At 38.0% G+C, this 25,053-nt stretch overlaps 4 protein-coding genes across 6 annotated transcripts; all 4 read right to left on the minus strand.

Annotated features, from left to right (window-relative positions):
• Window positions 1-249: 249 nt before the first annotated feature.
• On the minus strand, window positions 250-5,603 carry acd (ACD shelterin complex subunit and telomerase recruitment factor). 3 transcript variants are annotated; one of them, XM_026216765.1, is made up of 13 exons: window positions 5,340-5,603; window positions 5,143-5,264; window positions 4,772-4,862; window positions 3,885-3,964; window positions 3,757-3,801; window positions 3,616-3,650; window positions 3,297-3,448; window positions 3,130-3,208; window positions 2,846-2,956; window positions 2,662-2,769; window positions 2,238-2,563; window positions 1,981-2,093; window positions 250-508 (listed from the first exon to the last, which is right to left on the minus strand). In XM_026216765.1, the coding sequence occupies exons 1-13, from the start codon at window positions 5,457-5,459 to the stop codon at window positions 424-426; spliced, it is 1,467 nt and encodes a 488-aa protein (XP_026072550.1). In that variant the 5' UTR covers window positions 5,460-5,603; the 3' UTR covers window positions 250-423. The 3 variants fall into 3 exon arrangements, with proteins under 3 accessions (XP_026072550.1, XP_026072549.1, XP_026072548.1); XM_026216764.1 differs by having other exon boundaries at window positions 1,981-2,057; window positions 2,846-3,016; XM_026216763.1 differs by having other exon boundaries at window positions 2,846-3,016.
• A 78-nt stretch (window positions 5,604-5,681) lies between these two features.
• LOC113052316 (inactive serine/threonine-protein kinase VRK3-like) lies at window positions 5,682-13,178 on the minus strand. Its single transcript, XM_026216766.1, has 16 exons — window positions 12,944-13,178; window positions 12,291-12,389; window positions 12,094-12,198; window positions 11,898-11,996; window positions 11,706-11,801; window positions 11,437-11,571; window positions 11,195-11,250; window positions 11,044-11,110; window positions 10,868-10,949; window positions 9,839-9,941; window positions 9,654-9,746; window positions 9,438-9,570; window positions 9,233-9,353; window positions 6,660-6,718; window positions 6,414-6,550; window positions 5,682-6,128 (listed from the first exon to the last, which is right to left on the minus strand). Exons 1-16 carry the CDS (start codon window positions 13,095-13,097, stop codon window positions 6,117-6,119), a joined length of 1,551 nt encoding a protein of 516 aa, XP_026072551.1. The 5' UTR covers window positions 13,098-13,178; the 3' UTR covers window positions 5,682-6,116.
• Window positions 13,179-13,987: 809 nt separating this feature from the next.
• LOC113052317 (trichohyalin-like) lies at window positions 13,988-18,082 on the minus strand. Its single transcript, XM_026216768.1, has 3 exons — window positions 17,768-18,082; window positions 15,945-16,466; window positions 13,988-14,793 (listed from the first exon to the last, which is right to left on the minus strand). Exons 1-3 carry the CDS (start codon window positions 18,078-18,080, stop codon window positions 14,414-14,416), a joined length of 1,215 nt encoding a protein of 404 aa, XP_026072553.1. The 5' UTR covers window positions 18,081-18,082; the 3' UTR covers window positions 13,988-14,413.
• A 1,026-nt stretch (window positions 18,083-19,108) lies between these two features.
• Window positions 19,109-23,843, minus strand: LOC113052318 (glucose-fructose oxidoreductase domain-containing protein 2-like). Its single transcript, XM_026216769.1, has 4 exons — window positions 23,392-23,843; window positions 22,201-22,541; window positions 21,782-21,960; window positions 19,109-20,482 (listed from the first exon to the last, which is right to left on the minus strand). Exons 2-4 carry the CDS (start codon window positions 22,451-22,453, stop codon window positions 19,811-19,813), a joined length of 1,104 nt encoding a protein of 367 aa, XP_026072554.1. The 5' UTR covers window positions 22,454-22,541; window positions 23,392-23,843; the 3' UTR covers window positions 19,109-19,810.
• Between the last annotated feature and the right edge of the window lie 1,210 nt (window positions 23,844-25,053).

Consider the following 25,053-nt stretch of genomic DNA (forward strand, 5'->3'; position numbering starts at 1 on the left):
GACTATCTTCACATTTTCAGATGTAGAATTTAATATTAATTATCATTATGTAAAGCAAATCTCCACCTTCACCCTGTTTTATATCAAAATTTGATCCCTAGTGTTTTGGCAACATGCCCACATTTAGTCATTTCTTTGTGACAAATGAAAGTTTCTGTTGGGTAAAAAGCATTAATACCATGGCTTAAAAGAGATAAACATGGTTACGCAAGTAAAATTGTGATTAAATAATGCAAACTGTGACACAGGTCAAAGTATTTGAATAATAACATTTATTATAATAAACAACTGAATTACTTTACACTCAAGACAGCAGCATCCATCCGTTTTATAGAAAATATATATATTTTTTAGACAACATATGGACTAATATTTAAATGAAAAAAAAAAAAAACTGAACATCATGTCATTTGAGGTAACTGCTTATGAACCAGCTTCAGCACTGACATCTCCACAGTCTGAGGTCCCCAGATAACACACTGCCCATTGGATCAGATGCCCTGGGATTCTAGAAACACACACACACATATAGATAGACACCAGCAACAACCAATTAATAGACCTTGGACATGGCGGAAATAGGTTACAGTGGTTAGTTTAAAGACAATGGCTTAGTTCCCAGATGATTGGTTTTACTCTTCATATTAAATCGCTAGTATTACACACTTATGTCCGCTGTCTAAATAACACTCTGCTCTCTTTTTTCCTTTTTCTCTGATGCTGATCTGGTGTTCACATTTCATACCTACAAAGCTTTAATATATGTACACTAGCAGTTTTTGTTTTATCCAGCTGTATCTATCTATTCAATGCAACTTATAATATCCAAGTGAAAGATATAACACCAACTTGTCAGGAAAAACAACAACAATAATCACGGAGTTGGAAAGGAAAAGGATCACCCCTCTCCTAAAAATGACTTGTAAACTCAATCAAATGTAGCTAATCACCTTCTCAATGGTCCACAAAGCCATTTCACTTTCAACTGTGATCAGCTGTAGGCATTTTGATCAGCTCAACATGAAAAAAAAGAGCTTTCCTGGAGCATTTGAGTCCTTGGTAGTGCAACTGAAGCACACAATCAACTGTGGGTGGTAATGTCAAAAGATCTCTGGGATGAAGTTGTGGACAGGCACAAGTCAGGAGATGGATACAAAAAAAGTATTTATCAATGCCTAGAAGCACACTAAAGTCTATTATTAAGAAGAGGAAGATATTTGGTACAACACAGGATCAGGACATCTCTCCAAACTGGTGAAAGAGCAGGAGGAAACTGGTCAGAGAGGCGACCAAGAGGCCTACAGCAACTCTGAAGCAGTTGCAGGACTTTATGACAAAGAGAGGTCATTGTGTGCATGTGACAACATCACAAATTTGGCTTGTATGGGAGGGCTGCAAGGAAAAATAAATCACTCCTCAACAAAGGCCACATGCAGTCACGAGTCACGACTGAGCTTTGCCTAAACGCACCTTATAGATTTAATTATCTGGCCTTGAATAACTTGATAATGACTTGAAGACTGAAGGCCACAAACGCTCACATCACATTTAACTGAACCTGAGCAGTTCTACAAAGAAGAGTGGCGAATATTGCAAAGTTAGTAGAGACATATCCAAACAGACTTAAGGCTGTAATTAAAGCAAAAGGTGGTGATCCTTTTTCCAACATAGTGATTGTTTTTTTATTTGTACATTTTTTTTCTGATATGTTGGTGTTATATCTTTCACTTGGATGTTACAAGTTGAAATTGAGTAAATAAAGCTGGATAAAACAACAACTAAATGTGATTATATTAAAGGGGGGTAATTATTTTCTATACCTGCTGTATAGTATATATATATTTTTTTTTTTGTGGAAAGTTTGGAGTCCTTAATAAGTTGAAAACTGTGAAACAAAGTTCTCAGCTAATCGGAATTGGCCCATCACATTACAAGTATATTATAATCTGCATGTGTCAGTGGGGAACACATCATACTCACTGGAAATGACCGAGGGCTGTGGCAACCTGAGGCTCTGGATGATACAAATAGGAAAAAGGCATTCCATCTGAGTGCACCTGCAACAGGGAAGCTGGGACAATGTAGCAACATTTCTGATGCGATACACAAATAGATTAGGATTAGATATATTCTTAATTTGGTTAGTCCCACAGAGAGCATTAACCATATATTATGCAAGTCAGTCACACTACCCTGCTCAGACACAGCAAAATATCATTAATATTATTTAAACTCACTTTCCTGGCTGTGGTGGGTGGAGAAGCTGAGGGCTTCGGACCGGCAGGTGGAGACGCTAGGGGCCTCTGTTCAGAGGGTGGGGCTGTATTATGGACGAGCCACGAGGGAGGACTCAGCGCACGCTCTTTGTCTTGCTCCTGACTGGGGTCTCTTAAAGATTTATCGCTCGAGTGGGACGGACTAAACTGGGTGGGTTTTGGTCTCTGACTGAGCGTAATGCCTTCCACTGACGTCGCTCCTGAGATCTGCTTGGAGAGTTGGGCTTGGGTGCTTGTTGCTATAGGCAATGGGGGGACATCCCTTAAAAGCGATTGACTTTCTTGTTCTGGGTTCGATTCATAACAGAAATGATTGAAATGATTAGTGCACAATTACAACGATGCCCTGTTATTGTAATAAATATTTGTATAAACAGGAAATTACCATTTGAGTCTGAGGTGGAACATCTCCCTAATAGAGCCGGCTCTTGTGTGAACATATCCCATGGGCTCTCTCCATCCCCAGACAGCTCCCCCGTCCCACACAAAACCTCTGGGAGATGGAGGGATGGGTTTATTAACACATCATCTACTTGGAACAGCTCTGACTTTCTTTTGTAAAATCTCACCTGGTCTTGTGTGGTCCAGAGAAGACTGTCCTTCATTTGGACATGAGCCACTTAAACCGTCCTGTGTGGCCACTGTTTGGTTTGCACTCGACGCGCTGGCTGGATGTGATTCTACAGGGGGCGGGGCCAAGTCATTCGGTGTCTCACTCTCATTATCTGCAATTGTGCACACTGATGTACACGAGACAAAAACACATATGCACAGTGCGCCACATGCATGAAATCTGGTAGAATGCCCAAAGGGTTTTCATGAAAAAAGCAATTAATTAGACAGCAGACAGTACTGGGATCATCTGTCACCAGCTCCCTCGGTTCCTCCGGGATGAGAAGAAAATGCACGGGCACTATGAACTGCTCCTGTCCCTGGAAAACACACACACAAACCCAGACGAAATGATAATTTGTCTGGTCCACAGCTGGTGCCTTTAAGTTGCCAAGGAAGCAGCTTTACCCTCCAGTGAAGCCTCTCTCTGTGCCAGTGAGTAGGTGTCGCCACACTTGGACAATATGTTGCAGACATGGTTATTTTCTCCGTTGCATCATTCACAATATTTATTATAATGTCATTGTGCCACACGTCCAACAGAGATGAGAGTGAGACCCCTGGTAAATTAGGAACATATCGCAGAGCCTTATCATTTCTGTGAAGCGGAATGTGTCTTCGCTTTACAAACGAAATTAAGAATCCAAATTACATGCATTCAATGCAAGAGGTGTATGGGCAAGTTATTTGAAGAAACACAAAGAGAAAGAGTGTGTGTGATACTTACCAGAGGCTGAACTTACTGAACCCTCCCTGCAGGATCTGAAAGAGAGCAATACAATTAACACTATTACATAATCTGAAAACCACACTGTAGATGTGTGTGAGATGTATGGGTTCACACATACTATAAAGAAGGTCAACACACCTCCATGTTTTTATGATCTGATCTCTGACTGATGCGAGAGTTGTACTGAAAGATAGTGAAAGATAATTAGATTAATAAAGGTTAATTTATAATGACATTGTGCATGCTTAGAGAGATTGATGACTTGCCAGCTGGGGGGGTGTTGGTGTTTTGAGGCGATGCATATGGTGTTCATTTGATTGACTTTTAAGTAAAACTGGCAAGATGCCTGAAAAAGAAAAGAAAAGTAATGAACCACACAAGCATGTGTTAGGTGCAGCCATAAAGTTTGGCAAAAGGGTCCATCAACAATCTAGTTCTTTGTATGAAGCACAGCTCACACAAGTCATTTTTAAACCCAGAAGCTTTCTGTTGGTCAATATGGTGAATCCATGTGACCATTGAGAAATCTGAGATCACAACTATACACATTCCTATTGAAATGACTGGATTTCACCTGTAAAAAATTGGCTGAAAAATGTTCAATGTGACTGCACCTGAACACAATTTAAAAATGTTTCTGACTTGAAAAACATTCCTCTTTTTTGCCACTGTATTTGGACAGTACACTACTAGAACAGATAGGATGTAAGAAAGAGGTTAGAACTATGAGCCAGGACTTATTTTAGGACCACTTTTAAGATTAAGTATGAATTTACATGAGCTTTCTAGACCAGACAAGTAAAATAACTAAAATTTTAATATTAAGCTGAAATTCTGCTAAATGCTTTACAACCCCTCCCACATTAAAAATAATGAAGTTATATTAAATTTTTACTCTAAAGTAGTTTACGTAAGTTTTTAACTGCATTAATGGGACACAATATTATAATATAGGCCACCATATGAATTATAGACCATATTTCTGAAATATATTTCAGTCTGACACTGCTCTCTGTATATATCCAATGGCTGCTTTGTTTGATAAAGCCACTGCTATATTTGCATGACATTTTGTCTTCCCAATTAGCAATATCATAGCATCAGCACAGAAATTAAAAAGTTTGGGACAAAGAAAATTGCATTCATAACATACCAGATCAGGGTTCATGTCGAACTTCAGCTCAAAGCTGCGCACATACACTATAGCATTATGCAGGCCTGTGAAAGACTCCATCTCCTCAAAGCTGTGAAGAAACACAGAACAAAACCCTGACACGGTCACGTTTGATTTAGTTACTATCATTACACTAAAACTGAAAGTAGTGCCTGTTGCTCTCTTAAATTCACTCGTGCACGTGCAAAAGTCAAGGCAACAGTTGCTTTAAGGCAGAGGATCACAGCCCTTTCAAACGCGAGATCATGCTTATTTCAGCCTTATCCAGAGGAGTTAGATAAAAGCTGCCCCGGGGGCTCAGGTGTGTAACGTTAGTGAGTGGGTCATAAGAGGTTTAATCGCTCCCTCACTCCTGCAGACGCTCCCACGCGGCGTCGCTCAGCACTGCGGGGATGACAGCGCTCCCATCGGACATGAACAGCATACAGACATCGGTGTGCTCCATCCGCTGCGAGTCTGAGATATCACACACCTGACAGACACACACCCGCACTTTAGTACCCACACGACACTCTACAGAGATGATCACACATACACAACCACTTACGCCGACGACGTTTGCTTTCACAGTCGTTTCACTCTGGCTTTGGCCGTAGTTTTGGATGAGTTTCTCGATCCACGGCTCCAGCTCAGCCATTCGGCGACGTTTGATCTTTGGTGGATTCATGGTATGTATCTGTTACTGTTCACTTGCGTAAATACAACAAATGAGTTTATCAAAGCGTTGAAGTCTTCGCGCCTCCTTATTGAACATTGATGTTATATTTTCGTTCCGTGTAGAAACATAAACCTGACTATTCGAGTTCCGCCACAATCATATATGTTTGAATCGTTGGTGCCCCCTTGCGATAACAATAATCATAAAATAAACCAAGATAAGTAGATTTTTGGTTACTGTTGTTTATTTTCAGCAAGGTACAATACAACTTATGAAAAAGAAAAATACGAAAAAACAAATCCTCTTATAACACGATCATGTCCGATCATGTAAACCTACAACAAAACCTTTACTTCCACCAATGGCATGAAATGTAAGGGTTTTTATCAAGACCAGGAAACAAACACACACACACACACACACACACACACACACACACACACACACACACACAGTCACTCTTACAACTAAAAGTTTTAAACACTTGTATTAAAAAAATTCTAATAACTCAGTGATTAAAACTGAATCTATGAGAGAAAACATGCTAAGTCTGCACAAGCAATATCATTGTAAAAACTGCAAAAAAAAGTTGCTTTTAAAAACATAAAAGCTTTCTTAAAGATTCCATAAAACAATTAAATCCACATTCCACCTGCTAACTCGTCATTATGGATTCACCTGTAAATAAAAAAAACATTCTGTTGTCATGATCATTAATACAAGTTACGGAACTTTAACATTGTAAATGAACAATTTATTTTTTACAGCTACCTAGTTACATAAATACATGAGAGGACACTGGAGGACTATGTTACCTAGTCTTGCTGACCATAAAGCACTTGATCTTTATACCCATAAACAGGTCCTCAAAATTGGAAAGGATCTTCCAAACAACATGTAAAGGCATCATACTACACAGACAGTATTTAGGAATAGTCGTTTAAATATAGGAATGTGTGTTACCTGCAGATTCAGTGATTCATTCAGACTCCCGCCCATCTTCTGTAAGATCTCAAGAAGCCCAGCTTTCAGAAGTGTGTAATCTGGTTTCTCAGCATACTGCAGGCTCATCACATTAGTCAGATAATCTTGTAATGCACCTAAATGTAAAAAAAAAAAAATATTATATATATATACACATATACACATACACACACACCTTCACTAGCACTGAACACATGAAGTGTGAAAAGAAATATGCATGCTCACCTGAAGCTTTCTTCTGTTTGTAACAGCAGCTCACGAGTCCAGGGATATCAGAAATATACCTGTAGGCAGGCAGAAAACATTTCCAACATAAATGTAACCTTACCTCTGTAAAGTGGTATGTTTTCATTCTTGAAAATCCTACATCCGCTGGTAATGTTCCTTGTTTTTAGACATATGGTATGGTCTTGAAAAGCCAGTGAAAGCTCATGGTTCATGGCGCACTAGCAACCTTCATTTCTTATTTAATCACTATGGTGCAAAGTATTAATGAGCCTTAAAATATATTGTTCCCTTTATATTTCAGGAAGGTGGTCCATCATATTTACAGTATTGTTCAAAATAATAGCAGTACAATGTGACTAACCAGAATAATCAAGGTTTTTCATATATTTTTTTATTGCTACGTGGCAAACAAGTTACCAGTAGGTTCAGTAGATTCTCAGAAAACAAATGAGACCCAGCATTCATGATATGCACGCTCTTAAGGCTGTGCAATTGGGCAATTAGTTGAATTAGTTGAAAGGGGTGTGTTCAAAAAAATAGCAGTGTGGCATTCAGTCACTGAGGTCATCAATTTTGTGAAGAAACAGGTGTGAATCAGGTGGCCCCTATTTAAGGATGAAGCCAACACTTGTTGAACATGCATTTGAAAGCTGAGGAAAATGGGTCGTTCAAGACATTGTTCAGAAGAACAGCGTACTTTGATTAAAAAGTTGATTAGAGAGGGGAAAACCTATAAAGAGGTGCAAAAAATGATAGGCTGTTCAGCTAAAATGATCTCCAATGCCTTAAAATGGAGAGCAAAACCAGAGAGACGTGGAAGAAAACGGAAGACAACCATCAAAATGGATAGAAGAATAACCAGAATGGCAAAGGCTCAGCCAATGATCACCTCCAGGATGATCAAAGACAGTCTGGAGTTACCTGTAAGTACTGTGACAGTTAGAAGACGTCTGTGTGAAGCTAATCTATTTTCAAGAATCCCCCGCAAAGTCCCTCTGTTAAAAAAAAGGCATGTGCAGAAGAGGTTACAATTTGCCAAAGAACACATCAACTGGCCTAAAGAGAAATGGAGGAACATTTTGTGGACTGATGAGAGTAAAATTGTTCTTTTTGGGTCCAAGGGCCACAGGCAGTTTGTGAGACGACCCCCAAACTCTGAATTCAAGCCACAGTACACAGTGAAGACAGTGAAGCATGGAGGTGCAAGCATCATGATATGGGCATGTTTCTCCTACTATGGTGTTGGGCCTATTTATCGCATACCAGGGATCATGGATCAGTTTGCATATGTTAAAATACTTGAAGAGGTCATGTTGCCCTATGCTGAAGAGGACATGCCCTTGAAATGGTTGTTTCAACAAGACAATGACCCAAAACACACTAGTAAACGGGCAAAGTCTTGGTTCCAAACCAACAAAATTAATGTTATGGAGTGGCCAGCACAATCTCCAGACCTTAATCCAATTGAGAACTTGTGGGGTGATATCAAAAATGCTATTTCTGAAGCAAAACCAAGAAATGTGAATGAATTGTGGAATGTTGTTAAAGAATCATGGAGTGGAATAACAGCTGAGAGGTGCCACAAGTTGGTTGACTCCATGCCACACAGATGTCAAGCAGTTTTAAAAAACTGTGGTCATACAACTAAATATTAGTTTAGTGATTCACAGGATTGCTAAATCCCAGAAAAAAAAAATGTTTGTACAAAATAGTTTTGAGTTTGTACAGTCAAAGGTAGACACTGCTATTTTTTTGAACACACCCCTTTCAACTAATTGCCCAATTGCACAGCCTTAAGAGCGTGCATATCATGAATGCTGGGTCTTGTTTGTTTTCTGAGAATCTACTGAACCTACTGGTAACTTGTTTGCCACGTAGCAATAAAAAATATACTAAAAACCTTGATTATTCTGGTTAGTCACATTGTACTGCTATTATTTTGAACAATACTGTAGGTCCTCAGTTATCATACATTTTGCTCACAAGGTTTGTTTCTTGAAGGTTACCACCAGTACCAGTCAGATTTTCCTGTGGTGTGAGGTTTTAAGAGTGAATGAATCTGCTCGGAAGAACATTGGAGGTGCCCCAATCATGAATGGTAAATATTCAACCTGTTGAATAAAATCCTGAAGTTTGGGGGGGAAACCTGAGGACAAACGGGCGTACGATCTGGAGATTATCATGTGAAACTAAACAATATCCAATCAGAAGGTGAGCTGACAGGAGACAAAAGTATGATAAACGCAGTCCTCTCAAATGTCTTCCTGCCTATCTTCTGCGATGTTAATTCTCAATTCTTGAGAGATTTTGCGAGATTTCCCGTGTTCACATTTGGGACTCTGGTTGAAAATCTGTTGTGATGTGTGTTCTTTGTCACAGTGCGGCACACCAAAAATCTAGGATTTTTTTGTCCTCATGTTTGTGGTCTCTCAAATTTTGAAAATCTTATAAGATTTTAAAAATCTTTTAGCGTGTACCCAGCATAATTCGTAAGGCTAGTTTAATCAATTTATGCACCTGGTCTTTCATGAATGCATGCCTGATGAAGGTGTTTTTGTGATTTTACTGACCTCTCCTTCTCTGCAGCAACAGTAGAGCTTGTTTGAGAGTGGTGACTCCAGGGTAGTGACCCTGTCATCCAAAACAGCATACAGTAACCCAGAGACTGCAGGTCACTACGACGAGAGGGACCTGCAGAACATCCATGGACATGCAAATAAGACTTGCTTTCTTACATGGATAATGTAAATGATACAATGAACAACTGATGCTCACCAGCCCCCTTGTGGGAATCCATGCTGATAAAGTTGATGTTACCCTGGTGTGCAGTGCGGCTACCCTGTCTGTACTCCACATGCTTTCCACTAGGGCAAAACCTAAATGCATGACCGAACCCTGACAAGAAAACCTACAAAACACAAGCAAACACTTTAATACTTGAGTGATATATAGAGCTTTTATATTCAGTTCATAAGGGACATGCTTACTGACTTCTGTGTGACTGTTAGTGTTGATGTAAATATTTCCTGCATGGATGTCTGCATGGGCATATTCCTTCTCGTGAATGAATTCAAGTACATCCAACTACAAAACACACACAGCCTTTTCATTGAGAATGGGTTGGACGGGGAAATAACAACAAATCTGAGAGTAAAGTCATTTAATAGCAAACTCACCAGTCGTAGTGCAAGCTGGAGAACAGTTTTCTCAGACAGAGTACAGTTCCCTTCATCCATGACTGTCTGTAGAGTTTGGCCCATGCTAGGAAAGACTAAAAACCTGCAGGGAGGTGAAAATGGTTATGATTAGATTCCACAGTGAGGTCATACTCATTGAACCTTATTTATCTTTACACACAATCATTAAACGTTGTGCTTGGGACACAAGGCTATGAAAGTCAAATCAATGAACAAAGACGCCAGTCTACATGTGTTCAAAGACTAAAAATAATACAGATGTGGTGTGGAAAATGCATGTTTTTAATCAGACAAACTGACAGCTCGGTTGCTAAATGAATTGCTGTTGGCTGTAATACAGTAAGTATACAGTTTGTTCAATGATGAGGAAAATAATATACTGGCTTCAAAAAACATTTTTGTAATGTCAGTTTAATTATTTACTTTTCTGACACAAATGCAATGTCTTGAATTTTCTTAATTTGGAGGCTTTTCTCACTAATATGTATTGACATCTATGGTTATACAGTATACGCACTGCCATTCAAAACTTTGAGGACACTAATTTTTTTTTATGTTTTTGAAAGAAGTCTCTTGTTCTCAACAAGCCTGCATTTATTTGATAAAAAAATACAGCAAAACAGTAATATTGTGAAATCTTATTAGAAATTAAAATTGTTCTCTAGGTTAATATACTTTAAAAATGATTCCTGTCATGGCACGGTTGAATTTCAGCAGCCGTTACTCGACATCAATTTAATATACTAATTTAGTGTCCAAAAACATTTCATATTGTCCATGTTGAAAATATTTTAGGGGAACCTATACATATTTTCAGGATTCTTTGATGAATAGAGAGTTCAAAAGAACCTTTATATGAAATAAATTATTATAAATGTCTTCACTGACATTTTTATTAAACATCCTTGCTGAATATAACTATTATTTCTTTGAGCCCAGATATTAGTTGTAGTAGTGTAGTATAACATTCTATAAAAGTTTCTGAAAAAAGGATACAAGCCAACATACCTATATGCTTCATGAAGACCGAACCCTACACAGGAGGGAATCCCAAGGAAGTCCAATTTGTGCAATTTTAACCATTTCTCCACTATTGACAAAGAAAAAGAAATGTGTGGTTATAAGCCTGTAGATGCACTAAACTGGGTCTTCATGTGTCCATTATAAGTGCTAATTTGACTGACCTGCATCAGGTTTGGCTGCTCTCAGATGGAAGTTCTGTTCATTAAACAGGAGCCCCTCTTTAGCACCCTGAGGAAGAGAGCACAAAGTCATCAGGACCTTCCTCACAAGCACGTGCACACAGACAGGTTACATTATGTGAACAGCACTCACCAGACGCAATATGTACTTGCATTCATTTGAGTCTGTGTGCTGATTTGCCTGGCACACTAGATTAGATCAGACAGACAATATTTAGATTCATAAGCCACATTTAAAGCATTGCTGTTATCTTTTTCTTAATCATCTGACAAAAAATGATAAAAGGATCTAAGATGGATTTAAGATGCATCGATGGATACATTCACCCACATCTCTTAATCAAGACAGCAAGGTTTAATTGAGAAACATCTTACCTGCATATGTCAGATCTAATTCTGTATGCCACAGAAGTTCAACCAGCTTCCACTTTTTGCTGGACTGGTCACAAACCACTGTACCCTCCGGGACAGTCTCAACAACGCACACACGCTTTTTGGCTTTGCATTTGGCTAAAAAGCCACAAAATAACAACATTTTGCCATTTAGTATGAAACAAAATGAAGAAAAGTGATGTAAGCACTTTTAGATCATTAAAGTTTTTTGTATAAATTGTGCAGGCTGTCCTGTATATAATGCATCTTACATGGGCTTTGATTAACTGAAGAAGTTTGCTTCGCCTCATTGTCTTTAACCTGTGGGGAAGTCTTGCATTTTCCAGGTGACATTGAAGACGTCTTATCTGAAATAATGCAGCACACCAAAAACTTCAGGCCAAACCACTAAAAGTCTGTAATCTAATAAATCAATTATTTATTTGTAATACACAACATCTTACCTGGAGTTTGAAGTGTGACCACAAAAGGTTGTTTCACCTCCTCTTGTTCCTTAACCTCCAATGTCTTTCTTTTTCGTGGAGATGTCAATGACTTCTTATCTGAAACAAAGCAGATGTTTTTTCACACGAAATCCCCCAGCATTCAATGTTATAACAGTGTTGTCTATATGTAATAATGTGAGTTTATTGTGTCTACCTGGGGGTTGAGCAATTATGGTCGATGTTGTCTGTGACACTTCTTCCTCCCATTTAACCAGAGAAGATGCATTTCGTTTTCGAGAATATGGCAGAGACTTCTGATCTGAAATAAAGCAGTCATCTTTCACACAAATTCTGGTGTGCCTACAAAGCCTTTGTTTCTTCAAAGGAAACACACAACACCCTTAGACTCACCGTAAGCTTCTGTGGCTGTGCTACTCAAGCTCTTCCGTCGTGTTGAACGCAAAGGAGGCCGATTCAGTGTAAAATGTGAGGAGTCTCCAGCAGAAGTGACTGAGGCCAGAAGGAAAGCACAGTCAGATGCCATATAAATAGCTATACAAGTTTTAATAAAGGACTACCATTCAAAAGTTTGGACTGGATTTTTTTATGTGGCTGAAAGAAGTCTCTTGACGCTCACCAAGGCTGTATTTGACTGATGAACTACAACTACAATAAAAAAGTAATACTGCATACTTTTTATTTATTTATTCCTGTGATTGTATTTCAGTATCCACACTTCAGTCACATGAGCCTTCAGAAATGATGCTATTATGTTGATTTGGTGCTCAAGAAACATTTCTTATTATTATCAATATTGAATACAGTTGAAGACCATTCGTGGGAAACCAGCAAACATTTGGTCCTCTTAACAGTTGTAATGTACTTAAGTATTTAAGTTATGATGAAGACATTACTGTATGTCATCATGACTCATGATGACTACAGCTGCCTTAGTCTGGTTTCTTTATTCAGTCCCCTTGTTCTGCTTCTTTACTTATGAATTTCAAGCAAAACGAACTGTATTCCTTGATTAAACTTAAGGTCGAACTGAACCCTGTATTTACCTTCTTTGGCGCTCACAGATGAAAACACAGAGTTGGGATATGGTGAAGCTACAGCTTCTGTTGTTAGCTCTTCTGGCAGTTTCACTCCACATGACGGACAAAATCTGAAATCCGCCTGTAACTTTGAGCCACACTGAGGACAGAAATTCAGCATTATGATGGTGAATGAGACGGCGTTTGTAGAAATGTCCAAAATGTTGTGACAGTCAGCCTTCACATCAGTCTTCTGCAGACATCACATCTCACGGTCTGCTGCTGCGACCGGACCGGAGCGTCGTAACTGACGCAAATCACGTGATCATTTGCAGCAGCCGCATTACGGCAGGTGGTTGCAGAGTTTTTACTGTTTTTACAGGATATGTAGGACGGGCGGTGTATAAAATTGGTTGCTTATTTTTCTCTCACGTTTTGGCTTCTGATTAAATTTGAGAAAATTAACAATTTCCTAACTCCCATTCATGACTTTATTTTGCTGAACACAGTTGTGATGATAATTGACTTTCATGGTATAGACTAGAAGAGGGAAAAAAAAGTTATGTTCCACAGAGGAGAGCAAGCCTTACAAATTTTATTTTTTTTCTAAACATCATGCCATCTTACGTGGTTGATTGTCTACAAAAAATTGTCTACTGAGTGACAAGGCTCTCACAGGGTTCAATCCAGTACTATCTAATAAAACGAGCTTTGTGGACAACGAGTTTTCACAAATATAATTCTTATATTTATGACTTGTGTGTGTGTGTGTGTGTGTGATCCTGTAATGGCTTATTTGGCAACAGGTGGACAAACTGGTTTCATCTGCTTAAAAAAAAAAGTTAAAGAATTCTTGATTCTTAACTTTTAGTTTTTGAAAGCTTTGAGTAGATGTGTGTAAAAACATGAGTTCATTTTAATTTCTCTTCACAATAAATATTAACACTGTATCCATCTTACCAGCCTTCATGTCAACCAATACTGTCAATCAAAAATAAAACCGTGACATAATGTGATAGGTTATCAACTCTAGGGCAGAAATAACAAAAATGGACCAAATGACTGCGAAAGGACATTTGTTGAAAGTTTTCATTTTATTCCCAGTGCAGAAATTTACAAAAACACTACAATACATTCACACACTGGTCAGATTTGGAATAAACATTTTTTTGGTGTTAACAACACTCATATATATATATATAATATATATACAGCGTGAGTAGATTTAATGAGACTGATTTTCTAGATATCTGACATGAAAGGTTTTATTATGAATCTCTATTTTATCGGCAGGTAATCTATAATTCGCATGCATGTACGTGTTTGAAATCCTGGTAGGTTAAGGTCATTTTCATTTAGCTAAACAAAATACAACATCCCTGGCATCCCCCCCTCCCATCCAAATCAATATTGTAAAAAATAAAAAGGATAAAGAAATACCCATTTCCATAAAAAGGAAATCCTTGTTTCCTTGTGAAACAGACATACTGAAGTATATCAACAATTGTAAAATCCAGAGGTCTGTCCCTGCGCATGAGATGTTTTCCAAGAGTCCAGTTCTTGTTTCTGCTTCTCCAGCTCCTCTTTTTCTTTCTGAATCTCCTCTCTCTCCTTCTGCAGCTCCTCTTTTTCCCTTTGGAGTTCATTCTTCTCATTCAGGAGGTCTTCTTTTTCCTTCCGCAATCTTGCATGCTCCTGCTCTTGTTCACATTTCTGGTTCTGAAGCACTCTGCGTTCAGCGTCCATTTCCCGAAACTGCTGCAGTAACTCCTTCTGCAGCTGTATGCTCCGCCCCTCTTCCTGCTGGACACGCCTCAACGCCTCCGTCAGCTCCCGCTCTCTTTCCAATATACGCACACCATCAGACCACTTAGCACCTATTTAGCACCCCCCAAAAAAAAAAACATCTTAATATAGGTACAGACGCATAATCAAAGAACAACTGCAAGGAGCTTTGTGCTTTATTACTTCGGATAAGTAACAATCTCAGCTCTCAGATCCTGTCCAATTTATCAGAAAATTTAAACCATAAATGCCATTTTGATGCTCTTAAATGTGCCATGAAAAATCTATTCCACTTTAATAGTTGTAGCATGAAATAAACGTCTGAACATCAGAAGGTCTGTGGAATGACAGTACAACTTACCAAAATGTATCATGTGTCATGTGATTACTCAATTAGTGCCTTAAGCGTGGAAACACATTAATAAAACAGCACATGATCAACTTAATGTTGCATCAGGAGTTACCTAGTGTTCCCAGTTCATTAGTTAGCTACCAAAAATGGGGAGCTTATTTACTGTTTTATAGATATGCATTATTGAATAAACTTACTTTAAATAATTAAATAATAATTCTCTTATATCCAATTGAGTTGTTAACAAACATTTCAGCTTTATTTCAGTTGAGTGTGATTATTATATTTAAAAATAAATAGCAGTTGATTACAACAAGATCTGCAGTCAATTTTAACCTCCAATATTGTGATAATGTACCAAATAATAGGGTTCCCTGTATAGCGTACAGCATTAGTTGGTAAAGAATTTTTTACCCTCAGAAAAAAAGAAGAAAGAAATACTATTGGTGGATATTTTGAATAATCAGCTATCGGCTATCAGCTATTTTTTTTATTATTTTAAATTTGTTTTTTAATTTAAAAAAAATTACAAAATGTAGTTTTCTTGTGCATTTATATATATATTTAATAATGCATTTATAATATATAGTTTTTATACATGCTTAGTTTTTTAAATAATTTAGTGCATCAAATAAAAGTTTTTTTTTCTTGGCAATAACTAAAGCAAAATAAGTTCGAGATTTTTTTATATTTTATTTCATTTAACAATTATTTTGTATATGGTAGTTTAAATTCTAGTTAACTAGAATAGAATAATAATAATTAAAATGTATATATCATTATTATTATTATTATTATTATTATAATAACTATAATAATTGCTCAACACCCTTTTCACAACATCCTTTTAACAAAAAGCAAAACATCAACATTGAGAGGAACTAAATATACCTGAATATCTGTCTAGGCTGGTACTGCATGGTGTACGGACATCCCGCTTCGGTGACACAATGTGTGATCTGGTTGGGGTCCCACTCGCTAATGTGGGAGAGGAGGCAAGGCGGCTTGGATCTTCTGATTTGCGCTTGCTAGGCCGCTTTTGTGGGTGATCTTCGAGTTGTGCAAACTCACTGGGATGCTTATGCTGTAGATGTCTGATAAGGTTACTTGTGCTACTCCGGTGCTGGATCTTCTCCATGCAGAGCAAGCACAGTGCTCGCGGCTCCTGGCCAAGCTTTCGATAGTGCACCCACACGGCGCTCCACTTGCGAGTATTAGTAGGGTTGTCTTCCTCTTGTATCTCTTTCCCATCCCCTTCATCAACAGGTACCTCTCCTTCCTCATCAGCCACCTCTGCTTCAGTTGTCCCTTCCCCTGCCGCAGCACGGAGGATCCCTTTGATGGCACCATCCATCTCCCCATCTTCTCCCACGGACTCCACCTCTACCTGCTGCTCATCCATCAATACTGTAACTGGATACAGAAACAAAAGAAATGAGGAAAAAATTAGATGCTGATAGAATATTTTCACATGGCTAAATGCACTTTAACTGAACCTGTGAAAATCTTGCAATGCTTGTCCCTCGTGTTTGAAGAGTGCACAAGGACAGACTGAATTACAGACAATAAGCAGCACAAAAGCATCTGTACTAATCCACAAACAAGTAATATGACATTACTAAAAGTCAATGAGATGGTTAAACAGAACAAAAGACAAATGGGGGAATAAGTACACATTCGACAAAAGATGCTACATCCATAACGCTTTATTTAAAAATATATATATTATTTTTGCTAACTAATTAAGCGGCGTTCCGCTAGATGACGACAGAACAAAACGTTGCTAAGCAACAAAAGCGATAATCCGACATGGTAGCTGAGCACTAATCAATAAATGCTGTTAAGTCATAACCGTTTATACTCTTATGTTTCTATTAATATATATTTTATAATTTTATTAATCTAGTTTTAGCCAATGGCCTGCTAGTTTTCGAATTTGTTTAAAAATTGCGCCCATCCGGGGATGTGACCGATGGTGCATCACGTGACAATTTCAGATCAAATAGAGTTCAATGCAATTGAGATTTTCGAAAACGACAGACATACATTATGTGCAATTCACCAATCATTGTTTCATATAAATTACTTAATGCATCATATGGAACGGGGTCGTTACGGTTGAAGAATTTCTGTCCCGTTGATTGTGGAGAGGAGGGGGCGGGAGCCTCTTTCAGAGCACCCTTCATTGCGGATCCAAATCAGCGACACGATTCAAAAGATTCATTCGTTTGACTGAACGAGTTGAGTCGAATAGACTCCAGTCGGGGGAATTTGTTTGAGATTTTATCAAATACACAAAATTGGCCTTCTACAAACGGGTAACGCTACAGACAATTGTTTGGGGAAACAACATGGCGTCGCAGCGACATACACCCAAACCCTGGCCTGAGCGAAACCCTCGTCCCTCTGACTAAAGACTCTGTAAACCGAACCCGTTCGTACTGAAGAGTCGATACTGAATCTCACGGTCACAACGAGCACTGTTTTGAACGATAAAACGCCTTTGTATTGGCTTTGGACTCACATGAGTTATAAGCACGTGCACAGCAGGCCAAAATGGAGGGAAAAACATCACAAATTAAAGAAAAAAATATTTAAGGCGTCCTTTCTAAGTTCCATAATCATCCAGATGTCTAATAGACATGTCACTGTACCCATCATGACACTGTAACGTTACATGATACACTACAATAAAATAAATGAGCATTTCATACCTTCCACGCAGCCGCTGTCGTTGCGTTTGGACATCGCATCAGTCGCGGGCTTCCTTTTGTCCAACGAGGAAAAATCAGAGGGGTGTTTCGTTCGTAAATGGCGAAGCATGTTTGTCGTGTGACCAAAATACAAAACCGTCTTCATACAGAGAAGACACAGCACTCTTCTGTCATCTTCAGCTTGGAAAAATGACCAGACTATACTTCGCTTTCGTGCCGCCATTTTCGAAGAATTCGGCTTTGAATACTGAATGACTGATCGCCTTATTGTAGAAGGGAACCTACTTTTCGATAAATTCTCGCGCATGCGCATTGGCACTGACGCGTTGGTTAGGCAGCGAGAAAAAGTGTGGAAAAAACTAAAACAATAGTTCAACGTTTTGTTTTTTTACAATGAAGCATTCATCCTCCATTTTTTGTGTGCCTTTAGGGTCATCTTTTTTTGTCATTTAACAGATGCTTTGATCCAAAGCGACTAAGAAATGAGGACAATGGAGACGATCAAAATCAACACGAGCAAGTGCTATAACAAGTCTCAAGTTAGTTTAACGCATTCACGTAGCAATGCTTTTTATTATTATTATACGTTAAATAAAAACAAAACAGACATAACAGAAAGAGAATAGAGCAAGCTAGTTTAAGAGGCCCTTTTTCTTGCTTTTAACTGTATAATAAAAATAAAACAAATAGATAAATACAAAAAGATCAGAGAAGCTAGTTTTTTTATCTTTTGTTTATAACCTTTATTCTGCAATAGTGAATTGTTTTCAAAGTTTTAAGTTACTTTCTGGCGCTATAGTGGCTTTTTTAAATACTTTATTGGCTATTTAATTATTATTATTAATAATAATAATGATAATGATAATAAAGTTCAAGTACTGATTACTGAATTGTGTGTGACTGAAGTAATCAAGGGTGTTTATAGTGAAAATAGAACTTCACGTCACATAAATACTAAGTTCACTTTACGAAAACCTTCTGGCTGTTTAATAAACATTTATTGACTCTAAAGTCTAAAACATTGCAATTCTACATGCACAAGCTTCACATATTCTCAGAAATCTCTTATTTTGTGATTTTCAAAATATTTCAAAGCATTATAAAAACATTTATACTTTTCCTGTCCATTCTCCGTGATGCAGGATTCCCAAACAAAGAGCATAAAACATTAATCTCGCGAGAATTTCAAACGAGGATTCTAGACCATACAGTCTAGGATCTAGACACAACGCTTTAGCGCCCTCTTTAGAATGACGGCAGATAAGCCACATGTAAAAACAAAAGGTAATTATCTGTTCTGTTATTCAGCAGGTATTTGTTTCAAAATTCACATTTAAAATATAAAAATAAATAAATTAATATTTATTTTAAAACTTATAACAATGAATAAAAACACCATCCACACACCAAACCATCATTTGCACTTAAACAGTGCACAGACACAAATTCAGCAATAAAAAATATAATTAATGTGCAGCTTAATAGAAATGTTGGACATCAGGCTATAAGTCACAACAGGTACATTACAGTAAATGATATCTAGTGTCCAGCATAATAAATGTATCAGTGCCATAACGGTGTTTCTCTCATGCACACATTCACCCCCAAAAATAAAAAATAAATCCTCAGCAGAGCACTAGCTTATTATATTCACTATTCATATAAAAACTTAAAGAGGTTCACATTTAAACCCGTGACTCAAATTTACACTCAAAAGATCACATAAAAATAGGAAAAGGACAGAAATAGTTTTTCACAGCTAAGCTTTGCACATCTTTTTTTGTTACAGTAAAAAAGCTACAAAACAACGCTGAAACCACAATTCCTTTCCAGTGATGCATTTCCAGTGTTTTGCATAAGCATTAGCGACCCAACTCTAACTTAAAACTTTGAGTTATTCTGCATTAACTTTCAGTTAAATTCTTATCTTTATGCTTAAAATGAAAGCATGGTTATATTATTGTAAAAGAAGGTGAATGATGTTAACAGGCTTGGACTTGAGATAGGAGATAGCAGATGAACGGTGTAACAGTGTGTGTAGTTTTAGTTTGGAAGGGTTCTGTGGTTGTGGTTTGGGTCAACATCCTGAATCTTGACCTCCACTGACTCCCACTCTCCAGTGCGATTCGACCGTTTGATAGCATCTACAACCGCCTGTACATACAGCCCGTCCTCGAAGGAGGCTGCCATGGAAACAGGATGCCGTGCCCAAGAGCGCCTGTCCTCTTGTGCCTGAAAAGATAGTCTGAGTTGAGTCACCATGCTGTTCAGTCCCCTGACAGATGGCCCTACACCTTCTCCATCATCGCTCAAAAGCAGCTCCTCTACTTGCATGCTGGCCCGTTGGCCATACAGCTCTGTTCCTCGAGCCACGAGTCGTCCTGATGACCCCACAAGCATGACCTCATGCACATCTGTGCCAGGTAGATTGAAGTTTAATGTCACACTGCAGACCAGGCCTCCACTCATCAGCAGCTGAAAGCAAGCATAGTCATCTGCGGTTACAGATCGAATCCCTCCGGCTGGGCCACCCTGATGTACGAAAGTCCGGAGCATTCCATGCACTCGCACAGACCGACGTCCCGTGAGGTGGCTCAGGAGGTCAATGATGCAGGAGCCAACTGTATGCAGGCCACCGCCCCCCATCAGCTCCTCCCAAGCCCATCCATATGACTGGCTGAGCAGTGTGCCTCCATAAACACGTGCTTCACATACCTTGAAAAAGAGAGAACATTTTTTTGTCCAATCTGAGTTACGTATTAAAAATGACATTTACATTTATGACAAAATCATTAGGATATTAAGTAGAGATCACGTTTCATAAAGATATTTTGTATATTTCCTACGGTAAATATATCAAAACTTACTTTTTGATGAGGAATATGCATTGCTCAGAACTTTAGATATTCTCAATATTTAGATTTTTTTTTTTGCACCCTCAGATTCCAGATTTTCAAATAGTTGTATCTAGGCCAAATATTGTCCTATCCTAACAAACCATACATCAATGGAAAGCTTATTTATTCTGATAAATAGATGATGTATTATGAAGTATATATCTAAATTTTGACTGGTTTTGTGGTCCAGGGTCACATATGCACTCACAAAGGGAGGTCAATATGTTTAGTATTTTAAGAATGAACTTAAAATTTGAACTTTGAATCACTATGCACATTTTGTAATTTTTTCTAAGTCACATAATAAAAAATAAATAAATAACACACACACACACACATACACACACACACATATATATACCGTAAGTTATTTATTTTATATAAGATTTTAAGATTGTTTAATGTTTTTGAAAGTACTACCAAAATTGCATTTAATTGTTCAGAAATACAGTTAAAACTTGAAATATTTGTACAATTTTATGTTTTTAAATGTTAACATTGTTTTAATATATTTTAATAATTTAGTAGATGATTTTATCCATTATTTTCAAATATAATCTATTACTAATGAAATAATTTATTACATGGTCCTCCAGAAATCATTCTAATATCCTGATTTGTTGTTCAAGAAACATTTTTTATTTTTATTATTAAGTTTCCATTTTTTTTCAGAAACCGTGATACTATTTTATTTTATTTTTTTGCTTTCTTTGACTAGAAAGTTCAGAAGAACAGCATTTTCTGGTATTATATTTATATATATATATTTAGAAGTCAGTCAAGGCTGCATTTATTTGAACAACTGTATAACTGTAAAACTGTGCAAGATTATTAAAATTTAAAATAATCTGTTCAATACATTTTAATTTAATATATTTAAAAATGTTATTTGTTGCCTTGAATTTTCAGTAGCCATTAATCCATTCTTCAGAGACACACGATACAAAAGATTTCTATTTCAATCAAATAAAAATCAAATGTTGTTTAAAATCAGCATAATATAATGATTTATTGCATCGTTGATGAATTAAATTAAATTATTAAAAAAATTAATGTTGACCCCAAAACTTTGATTGAACGATGAATGCATGTAAAAAAAAAATTGTAATTCCAATACCTGCAAGTTCCCACAGTAACCTTCTCCAAGAAGGCGTTTCATCTGGACAAATGCGGGCAAGAAGCGCAAGGAATTTCCCATGATACTCATAAGCTGTGGATAATATCTTGCCGCTGTCACCATCTTACAGGCATCTGTCAGTGTAGCTGCCTGCTCACTGATCACATTTTTACCTATACCTGTAGAAAATGAGAAAAAGAAAATCATTATATAACGATGACCAAAAATATTGTTTGCCTAACAAGTTTCTGCTTGCAACATTTAATCAGCAGGAAAAAAAGACCACTGTGGCTTGTGCCAAGTTGTAAAGTAAACAGTAGCACAGTAAATTCTCTAGTTGAGTCCAGGAAGGAACCCAACCCAATCCCCTGAGACGACATGGACAATCAAGATAAGAAGTAAAGAAAAATAAGCACAACCTAGAGCTTTTACTGCAATCTGCCGTGTGTGTGGAGGAGGTGTCAATATGCAGACGAGATGGACTTCTGGGTGTAGCAGCACATCATCTGTCTTGTTAGTGGAAAAGGGGATGTCCAGCTCACTGGCTAGTGACTCTGCTTCCTCTTGCGTACGGCCCCATACAGCCTGAACAGGGAAGCCTTCTTTTTGGAGCAACGGCACCAGGGTACGTACTGTCTGCCCAGTTCCAAATACACCCACGCCTGGCAACATTATTCTGACAGAAGACACTTTCACAGCTTCACGCAAGTCTGTCTCATTCCACACTGCTAATGTAATCTCTTGTGACACAGATGCTCATCTGTGAAAGAAGAGAGAAAAATCAAAGTTCACTGACACTGACATTTACACAGGGATGCAAAATTATCTCTAGACGCTGTGCATGTAATAACAAGCATGCCTACACCAAGCTGCAAGTTAAAATTAACCTCAGGGCCACTTCAGGCTATCGTGATCAATACACAATAGAGATAAAGCACTGTTATCAGTGGCTCCAGTGGCAGCTGTCAGATACAAGCCTGGCGTTGCTGACCTACCAGATGGCTAGCAATATAAATTTACATTGCAATGGCTGCACCTGCCCAGAGAAGGCAAATGAGAAGCATGAATGTATTTCCTCTATGGACTAAACACAAAGTATTTCCTAGTAGGGCTAAAAGAAAATCTTGATTTGCAAACATCCATGTCTCGAAATGCCTTGAGAAAGGGTGAGCAAAAGACTACGAATCTCACGGACATCCCTAAAGAACTGACATGGAAGAATGAATTCTATTGTTTTTAATAAAGAAATTGAAACTATATCCACTTTGGGACACATATTAGGGACACACTAACATTTGCATCACTTCCTCGCGCTAACCATCGGATGACGGTCGGATTAGCTATTCCTTAAGAGTTTTACATTTGAGCATTTTACATTGGTTGAGTTTTATTTTACTTAAAACAATATAAACCACCAAATTCTCAAAGCATTCCTTGTACCATAAACCTACAATGTAGCTTAGCCAAGACCTGTCCAGTCCAGCCGCAGTCACTCACACACTCACAAATACACATTCATGTGAACTCGTGCAAATTAAACGCTTCGGTTATTAATGTTAATATTAGTTCATTCAACGACTCTGTTAGTTCCATAAGGGATGTTTACTTACCGCAAAACAAAGCCTAGGATGCGATGGCGCCGGTGCAGTGGAGAATGATGATGGCCAGAGGATGGTGAACACCTCCCTCCCTTTCAGCTCCCCTTTAGCCAGGGCTTGGAGCTCTAATGTCGTCTCAACAGCAGGAGAAAAAAACAAGACAAACCCGTCACGCCTACCACCCTCTCAGCGTATGGGACATTCTTCGTCCGTCTTAAAATCGCGGTGTGTTGTTTCGCGTGTAATTCCACAATGCTGCTGCGCTCACAGCTCATTGCTGATCTCCTAAACTACACATTCGATAATGTGCGCATGCGCGAAACCTGTTTTTTTTTTCTACAATGCCCATATTAGCACATTGAACTGAAACACGCATTCCAGTCTTTTGGTGTAGATGCACACATGCACGTGTTTTTGTTGTAGGACTTAATAGATATTTTATAAACAAGAATATAACTCGTTTATTAAACATATCCAAGAGCCCAGCATAAAAAAGTAGCTCTAAACACGTTTTTAGTCTGTCCCACAACAGACGTCTTGACTACACTGTTGAATGTAATGAAAAAAATAGAAAGTCAAGATTTTGAGGTAATCCATTGAATTGATACTCGATTAATTGTCATTCAATATTTTTAATTGTGAATAGGTTATATTCCTCAAAACTGTGACACTAAGTAACATTATGCAATAATACAATTACACAAATCAGAATTTAAAGGTGCTGTGTGTACGTTTATGATTCCACTAAAGCATAAAAATACCATAATAAGTTTGCAGATATTTAAGAAACATGCTAAGTTAACATTGTTTATCTGAAAAACACTGCTACAGTTATTCTTCTAAAATGTGTCTTCCGGGCCGGAATGTCAATCTCTGTTTTGGTTTAAGAAACCTGCCCTCTGCCAGTTTACCCAATTGTATTTCGGCACCCTGGGTTGCCAGTTGGCAGAAAACAGCGTATTTCATTTCATTCATCGTCAGGTGTGCTCGTTCCTTTTGGTGTCTTCAATCTGTCAACCTGAGTCTGAGAAAGAGGGGCTGGGTGAAAAAACCCTCTCCAGTATTTTGAAATTGGACTGCAATACCTAGTTCAACCAAGTGTCAATCTTACAAACAGCACGTTTTAACAATAGGGCTGTGTATCAGCAAGAATCTGGTGATACGATACGTATCACGATACAGGGGTTGTAATACGATATATTTCGATACGCTACGATACTGTAAGCAGGGTGATATATTAGGATATTTCTTATTTTTGGAATAGGATATATTTTTAGGATAACTGTCATTAAGAACACACCACCATATGCAAACTTTAGCAATTCATGAATAAATTAATACAAATTGTTTAACCAGAACACACTGGGATCTGCAATTGCAATAATCAGTCCCTGTAACATTGACTACATTTACAAGCTGTTAAAATTCGGGTTATGGTCGGGTTAAGGTCACTATTTGGGTTTCTGAAACATTCGGGATAACCCGTTTACATGCGTGAGCAGAGAGAGTTACTCCTGTATACATGGAATGTGTAATCAGTCGCCAATATCCCGATGTAAACGGCGACGCACGGTTAGCGTCTGGAGTAATATGCAATATGCGTCATTTCCGATTCTTCTTCCTGTATCCAAAGACTCAAAAGACCAAGATTCCTTGCGAATAGAACATGCGCAG

Source organism: Carassius auratus, chromosome 32, assembly GCF_003368295.1.
Source record: "Carassius auratus strain Wakin chromosome 32, ASM336829v1, whole genome shotgun sequence".
NCBI lineage: Eukaryota > Metazoa > Chordata > Actinopteri > Cypriniformes > Cyprinidae > Carassius > Carassius auratus.

Coding starts and splice junctions, on each gene's coding strand:
- LOC113052318 (XM_026216769.1), bottom strand. CDS start 22,453: ATGTTGCCAGGCGTGGGTGTATTTGGAACTGGGCAGACAGTACGTACC. Junction 21,961..22,200: donor GATTGCAGTAAAAGCTCTAG/GTTGTGCTTATT, acceptor CATTTTCTACAG/GTATAGGTAAAAATGTGATC. Junction 20,483..21,781: donor GTTACTGTGGGAACTTGCAG/GTATTGGAATTA, acceptor CTCTTTTTCAAG/GTATGTGAAGCACGTGTTTA.
- LOC113052317 (XM_026216768.1), bottom strand. CDS start 18,080: ATGCGCATGCGCGAGAATTTATCGAAAAGTAGGTTCCCTTCTACAATA. Junction 16,467..17,767: donor CGACAGCGGCTGCGTGGAAG/GTATGAAATGCT, acceptor TTCTGTATCCAG/TTACAGTATTGATGGATGAG. Junction 14,794..15,944: donor CAGCCTAGACAGATATTCAG/GTATATTTAGTT, acceptor GGTGCTAAATAG/GTGCTAAGTGGTCTGATGGT.
- acd (XM_026216763.1), bottom strand. CDS start 5,459: ATGAATCCACCAAAGATCAAACGTCGCCGAATGGCTGAGCTGGAGCCG. Junction 5,265..5,339: donor TGAAAGCAAACGTCGTCGGC/GTAAGTGGTTGT, acceptor TGTGTCTGTCAG/GTGTGTGATATCTCAGACTC. Junction 3,965..4,771: donor TCGACATGAACCCTGATCTG/GTATGTTATGAA, acceptor TTTCTTTTTCAG/GCATCTTGCCAGTTTTACTT.
- LOC113052316 (XM_026216766.1), bottom strand. CDS start 13,097: ATGCTGAATTTCTGTCCTCAGTGTGGCTCAAAGTTACAGGCGGATTTC. Junction 12,390..12,943: donor ATCTGTGAGCGCCAAAGAAG/GTAAATACAGGG, acceptor TTCTGGCCTCAG/TCACTTCTGCTGGAGACTCC. Junction 9,354..9,437: donor GGATTCCCACAAGGGGGCTG/GTGAGCATCAGT, acceptor GATGTTCTGCAG/GTCCCTCTCGTCGTAGTGAC.